The sequence below is a fragment of the Microtus ochrogaster genome, chromosome 5 (assembly GCF_000317375.1).
Source record: "Microtus ochrogaster isolate Prairie Vole_2 chromosome 5, MicOch1.0, whole genome shotgun sequence".
In the NCBI taxonomy this organism is placed as follows: Eukaryota; Metazoa; Chordata; class Mammalia; order Rodentia; family Cricetidae; genus Microtus; species Microtus ochrogaster.
This window is the reverse complement of record NC_022012.1, coordinates 52785922-52793401: the sequence shown is the minus strand read 5'-3', so window position 1 is coordinate 52793401 and position 7480 is coordinate 52785922. Positions and strand designations below refer to the sequence as shown.

At 43.8% G+C, this 7480-nt stretch overlaps 1 protein-coding gene across 1 annotated transcript in view; it reads right to left on the bottom strand.

The window, feature by feature from the left end:
• Cep162 (centrosomal protein 162) overlaps positions 1–6359 on the bottom strand; it is an 83121-nt gene extending 76762 nt beyond the window's left edge. Inside the window, exons 1-3 of the mRNA XM_013346420.2 lie at positions 6079–6359; positions 4851–4970; positions 1223–1334 (exon numbers count right to left, since the gene is read on the bottom strand). Coding sequence (XP_013201874.1) covers positions 1223–1334; positions 4851–4907 — 169 coding nt within the window. The 5' untranslated portion in view covers positions 4908–4970; positions 6079–6359. The remainder of the gene's footprint in view (positions 1–1222; positions 1335–4850; positions 4971–6078) is intronic.
• Between the last annotated feature and the right edge of the window lie 1121 nt (positions 6360–7480).

Genomic DNA, 7480 nt, shown 5'->3' with positions numbered 1-7480 from the left:
AGTCTATGCTACTGCAGGAAAGGTGGAGCACTGTAAAGTCTACGCTAACACAGGGAAGAAGGAGCACTGTGAAGTCTATGCTACTGCAGGAAAGGAGCACTGTGGAGTCTATGCTACTGCAGGAAGGGAGCACTTCCCATCCACACAAAGCTCCTAAGTCCAGGAGTGCCATCTGATGTGGAGGTGCCCTGTGGTGTTCAAGGCCCAAAGGAACAAACCCTTGTGTTAAGAGGGAGCTGGGAGATTACTGCAGGACTGTGGGAAGCAGTGACATGAGCCTTACTGGACAAGGATGTTAAGACGAAGGCCTATGACAGCAGGGAAGCAAGGGCTAAGCAAGGCATAGAGGCTGGGATCCAAAGGTGTTTCTAGAAGACAGAAGAACTGAGCGTGGTGCAATCACATGATGTAGAGGGAGGGATACCATCAGAGTATACAGAACTTCAACTGTCACTTGAGAGAATCCAGGCTCAACATTGTTGGGGAAAAATGAAAAAGAGAAACAAACAAACCCCACAAACAGTAATGAAAGCCATAGGTAAAATCCTCCCCTAGACAGGAAAAATAGAAATGCTATTCGTCATCATAATTGTGCTTAACCCTGACCCACAAGTACGGAGAACACAATAGCAGTCATGGTTCTTCACAATTGGGGCAGCAGCAGAAGCAGAAGTCTACGTCAGACACAGTGTGATTTGTGATTTGATATACACATCATAGATAACACTACATATGATGCACACCTATTATATGTGTGAGCAACACTTAAGGTCACACTGCAGTTGTAAAATGTGACCAGGAACATCCTGGGGAAAGTGTAAACACAGGTTAGAGAAGACAAAGGCATGTGTTACAGCTAAGGCAGTAAATTATTGCTTTTCACTACTTAGTAGCAAACTGTGATTCCAAATCCTACTTATTTGTTAATATGGTTACATGAATATAGTGGCAGATTAGTAAACCACTTGAAATTTATTTATATCATATACAAGATATGATAATATGTAAATTATTTGGCTAATCTTAATTTAAATGATCTCAGTGCAAATTAATGCAATAAGACATTCTGAATTACATAATGTGCAACAAAGTAGAACAGTATGAAAATCAAATCAAACCTCAGTTTTCTTAGTTTAATGATGCTGTAACTGCAGAATTAAGTCTTGACTGACCTCTTGTGGTCAAATGATTTAAAACAACAAAAAAAATGATCAGTCTTTACCTTCATCAAAATCATCGTCAGTTATCCACCAAGGCACTGTATCTTTCTTCTTCATTTCTCTTTTAGGTTGTTTCCGTGTTTTGCTTGAATTTTCAAAAGAATCATCTGAAAGCTAAATAAGATACAAATTGTTAAATTTTAAAATACAGTTCAAATTACAAAATCCCAGATATGTTTTTTCTTTAGCTCTTTCACAGTTCAATTATAACATGAATAATAGTCTAAGAAAGAATGTGTAAATTCCATTTCCAGACTTAGGTGGTCAAACTTCAAAATGAAGCATATGTCTTGGAATACTGATGTCACATCTGGAATTAAACAAGGAACCATGATGTTGGAATGAAAACAGCCCCCATGGGCCTACAGGGAGTGGCACTACTAGGAGGCGTGGCCTTGTTGGAAGAAGTTGTGTCACTGGGGGTGGGCTCTGAGGTTTCAAATGTTCAAGCCAGGCCCCACGTCACTCTCTCTTCCTGCTTTCAGCAACCTTTCCAGCACCATGTCTGCCTGAGTGGCACCATATTTCCTGCCATGATGAGAATGGACTAAAACTCTGAAACTGTAAGCCAGCCCCAATTAAACGTTTTCCTTGTAAGAGAGTTGCTGTGGTCATGGTGTGTCTTCACAGCAATAGAAACCCTAAGACGGGAACAAAACAAAATATGAAAATATGATATACATACTTGCTTAGAAAACAAAGAATAGACCTAGACATTTTTAGGGTCTAAGGGTAAGTGGCAATTTAGAAAACTTACTACAATGACTCTAGAATAGTCTCTGTGAGTGAAAAATGAGGTAACAGAAATAAATATTCTGCTGCAGATATTAACCAACATGTATCTGTCCCTTCCTACTCCTTAGCTATTTTTTTTTTTTACTACAATTCTGAATCCCTTTTTCTAACCCTAGTTACCTCCTTAGCTTCCTCTTCTCCTACTTTCCTGATTATACACCTGCTCGGTGCCGGATCTCCAGTACCTAGCAAGTACCTGGAGCAAATGTGGGATTAAGGGAGGAATACTAGAGTCTGTTTTACACTGGGGTGGGGGGGATACAGGATGAGTTCCTCATCTCTACCCCTCTTGTACTCTTATCTAGCTTTTCCTTTACAGAGCAATTCTTGAATTAACTGCTCAGCCCCATAAAATGTGGTTTCATCCAAAATGGTTTCCCTCAGGGACCAGGAGGCTTTCTAAACGCCTCCTGCAAAGGAAATGTGATCAAGTCATCCGCTGACCACATTATGGAAACCAACACCTCCTGGAAGGCTCTACCTATGAACTGAGGTGCATCCTTCTACTAGGCTCCTCTTCAGTTCTGCGGCCTCACACACAGCTAGTTAACAGCTAGGGGCTCCTGAGCCCACTTCTTCAACACGAGATTTTCCCTGCACTACATTCCTCTTCCTTTTCCATTCTCACTCCATTGCACCCCACCCCCCAAATCCCCCACCCCCAGACGCCCTAGGAAGAACCATGTTTATCATGCGCCTTCCCAGGGGCAGGGCTGCACCTGGTTCCTCTCACTTTATCTTTAAACAACCTCGCAGAGATTTCTGATGAGAAACTGAAACCCAGCGGGAACGACCGCCCCCACTGCAACTGTTGAAGAGTGATAACAAGTAGGACCCAAACTAACTAAGGACTCCGCCGAGGGCTGTCTACTTCCCACTACTGCAGACAGCTATCCATTGGGACAATACCAGGGTGAGTGACTAAACTTCCAAGATGATATATTTTCACCTGCTACACGGAAAATACTCTCAACAACTTGATGGAGTTTTAATTTTTAAAATGCTTAAAAAGAATTCATTGTCTTCCAGGTAAGAAAAGGGGAAGGTGTAAGAAAAAAAAATCACTTTATTTCAACCTAGACTTCTGGTATCTCTATCACTTTCCAGTTTGTCTTTAAACATTACTACCATATTGAAACGTTCCACCCCTTGCCCTCAGCTCCGCGGTTTCTCTGTCTACATACAGGGCTAGAACCATTGCCGATTCCGAGCGGTGGCAAAGACAGGAAGACAAATGATGATGGCCCACCCTTCCAAAACACTGTACGTGTTCTGCCTTTCAAATCTTCTACACTGCTTCACAGGCTATTGTCATCAAACAAAAGCAAAAAGCCTGGCCCACACATAGTATCAGTATCAGGGAAGATAATGAAGATTGGACCCTTCATAAATGAATATGCTGTTAGTGGGAATAATAGTGTGTTGGGAGCAGTGAGACCCCAGATCCTGAATTTCTTGTAATCCCCTGATCTGAGTGCCTACAGCTGTTCTGAGCATGAGACCTTCAGGAGTTCCTGATGGCAGGAGAGTGGTTTCTGGTGGGTTTGGCTGGGGCGTGGCTATCTCTATATAATCTGCCCCTGAACACAATAAAGGGGGCATTCTGGGGTAATTCAAGGATGACCCGTGTCGCTGTCTCTCTGTCTGTGTCTGTGTATTTTAACCTCCAGCCCCCTTGCCCAAAGCTCGCCAACTGGGTGCCAGCGCACAGAGTGCAGACACGGGGGCGCGGTGAGCGGCAATTGTGTATGACACAATTTTACTTCTAGGCACATATTCAGAAGACATTAACATCCATCCACACTCGAAGTTGTATGGTTATTCATAGTAGCATTATTCATGACTGTCCAAAGTAGAAGGATCTCGATGTCTGTCACCTGTAAACTTAACAGTATATCCACAGAATGGCAAGCTACTCACTAAAAGGAACTGATGCCAAGACATGCTATAACACAGGACTGTTGCATTGGAAACACTATGTTAAGTAAAAGAAACCAGCCTCCAAAGACCAGACATATAGTAGGGTTCCATTTCTATGAAGCCAAAATAAGGGACAAAAAGCCAATAGTGGTTACCCAAGCCTGGGGAAGGACGAGCGATGAATGCGTTCTAAGGTTGACTATGGCAAAGGTTATGAAATACTAAAACAGTGGTCACATACATTTTAAATGGGCGAGTTATATGGTTTATAAATTATAACTGAAGAAAGTTAACTTTAAAAAATTGGGTTTAACTACTCTCTTAAAACCAGATATTGAATCATATCTTTGAGCAAAATGTTTGTTCAACAATTTATCATAATGATCAAGGGAGTTAGCATGCTTCTTAGAAACCATGATGTGGTATGTGTGTGTGTGTGTGTGTGTGTGTGTGTGTGTGTGTGTGTGTGTGTAAGTGTGTGGACATCGTTGCTCACATATGCATGACACATGTACCATGGAGGGAATGCTACATTCACTGGGAACTGCTGGGATAGACTAGATAAGATGATGGCATTGGGCTAACAGATGCCAGCGTCTGAAATGAGAAGGAACCAAGGGCTCCTGGGTATCTTGTGGAGGTGAGATGGCAGCATTGAGCTCACAGGTGCTAGCCTTTGAAATAGGAAGGAACCAAGGGCTTCTGGGTATCTTCTGGAGGTGAGATGAAGGCATTGTGCTAACAGATGCCAGTGTCTGAAATGAGAAGGAACCAAGGGCTCCTGGGTATCTTCTTAGGAGGCGCTGAAGGGATGAAGGGATGTGCTTGCTGATGCAGTGGTTATGTCTTTAGAGGAAAGCTAAGGACGGGTCTTAGGTGAGATTTACAATAAAGCTTTAGAAGGCTTGAACTTACCTCCTTCATAAATTGCTCAAATTCTTCATCAAGCTCTTCTTTGGAATAGTGAGCCATACTTAGTAATTTTCACTTCACAAAGAAAGCATCCAGAAGTATTTAAGGCACTGGAAACCCTAACTGACAAGACATAAAAATAAATCTCTTGAGGAAATCATCATTGAAACAACACTAAATGCCTGAAAAACTTTATCAAGACAGTATAAAAATCACAATTACGATATGCTAGTGGAGTCCTAATTCACTGGAGCAAACGCTTGTGAAGGTTATCTTCTACTCATGGTCTGTAATTACATTCCATCCAGTTGTTAAGGGGAGGGCTCCACATTTTCCACTGTGTTTGTATTTGTCTCTACTAAAATCTCTTAAAAACCAGGTCCTCAGAGAGTTGGGTTTTTTTTTTAATTTTTTAATTAATTAATTTATTTTTTTTTAGCAGGAAATGGAAACAGTACTTTCTCCTTGTAAAGAACAGCGCAGTTCGGGCTGCGTGATTCAAATTAATGGTCTTGCAAAACACATTTCCTACAAGCAGGGATGATGTTTCCAGACATAAAGTGAATTTATAAGACTCAGAATACAGTAAAGAATTTAGTGGTGCATGCCTGAAATCCCTACAATAAGAAGACATAAGGCTTTCTAGTTGGAGGCCAACCTGGGCTCAATTAAGCACAATTAAGTAATGCCTAGTTTAATGATGTACGCTAATCAGTACGAAGTGTTTCTTTGGAAGTAAAGGCAGGATAACAGAAACAATGCCCTGAATATCTTGAGGGTGATCTAGCCAAGTTGCAGCTCCTCTGGGCTCAACTCTTTCCCCTGGGTGAGCCCATCTTCAGATCTGTCCTAGCTTTTGGATTCAACTCTCTGGGGCAGCACAAACCCTGGTTGCTTTTCTAAGGGACTGGGGCGAGGACTCGAGTGTATAATATTCACTCCAACCTGCAGGGCAACACCTAATGCCTTTATTTGCATTTCTGACCAAGAGGTCCAACAGAGTTGGACAAATAGCTTGGTCAGAGGTAGACCCCACGAAAGGGCCCTCGGACTGATGGTGTTCAGGCTGCAATTAGTGCAGATTTTGGCGGCTGGCGCGAAGCAAAGACGCATCCGACTTGGAGTTCGGGCAGAGGAGCGGAGTAAGGCTCAAATAAAAGTTGGGGGCCCGGCCCGAGGTACAACCTGGAAACAGCAACAGGGTCGTGTGCAGAGACAGCGCCTGACCTACCTGCTACCAAGAGCCCGCGCTTTCCCGGAAAGTCCCGGCAGGCCAGCTGTTGTCAGGGCAACAGACCTCCACAGGCGGGCGGGCTCCCGCAGTCACATGACGTGACCGGCCACATGACACACTGAGCAGCCACACTAAGCTGTACGTTTCCCGGAGACTTTGCAAATGGAAAACGGAACCACCGGGCTACGCAGGATGCTATGCCCGGGAAGGGAGGACTTGGGCAACGCAGCGGCGCGCACACCCCGCTTTTCCTACGCTCTTGTAAATCCCAGCGCCGCAAGCCTGACGCGAGGACGGGACGCAAGCGCACAATCCCGAGCCAGAGCACGGCTTCCTGGGAGTTGTAGTCCCCCCCCCACCCCGTGCTGCTGTTTCCGCAGAGGCTGCTCTTTCCAGTCGTTCCCACCCTTTGCATTTGAACATTGTTTTCTAGGTTGAAAGGATTTTTTTTTTTCTAGGCAGGGTTTCTCTGTGGCTTTGGAGCCTGTCCTGGAACTAGCTCTGTAGACCAGGCTGGCCTCGAACTCACTGAGATCTGCCTCTGCCTCCCGAGTGCTGGGATTAAAGGTGTGCGTCACCACCGCCTGGCTTCTAGGTTGAAAGTTGTAAAAATTATTTACGAGGTTGCATCTCCATCACGTAACAAGCCAAGTGTGGGTGTTGTGAGAGGAACCCAAACCTGGTAGAGCTAATTCTAATGTTAGGAGAAGAGAGGTCCGCCACCTAGTGGACAAGCATTTGAAAATACACAATATCAAGATTCTCAGTAACAGCCGCACTTGCAGAGCTGCTCTGGTTTTTCTGGTGTTCTGCTTTTCAAAGCTCTCTTCTATGGTGACTTGCTTGAGTTTTTGCGTTCTCTTTCTCCCACTCCCTCTTGCCATCCCTTTTTCCGCCCTCTTGATACATACACGCACAGACATGTTCTGCTTCTCAGAGGACACCATATAGGAATCAAAGTAAAATCTTCAAACAGTAGAGGGGCTTGTGCTGGGCATTATTCTGTACTTCCTTTCTATTTCTAAAAATTCTGAACGTTTTACTCAACAGTACATACTGCCATCTGAGTGTTTACAAGCCAGGGACTTTCTCATATAAAAATAAAACAGAAACCTGTTTGAAGCTCCCATTTTTTTGAGCACGTGGTGGGAACTTTCCGTGCATTATTAAACTCTTACAATTTACAAGTCAACTTAATTCAGTTTATGGTCTGGTTTTTAGTCTTGTTCTGCGAGAACCCAGTCCCTGTCCTAAGTATAGCGGCACTGTGAAACAGACAAGGGCTAAAGGAGCGCAGGGAAAAGCCTTACGGCGACACTTCATGTAGACAAACTGAGAAAGTTTGGGGACTTTCCGCCTGTGGTCTAACTTCAGCCTCGCTCAACACACAGTTCTTTTA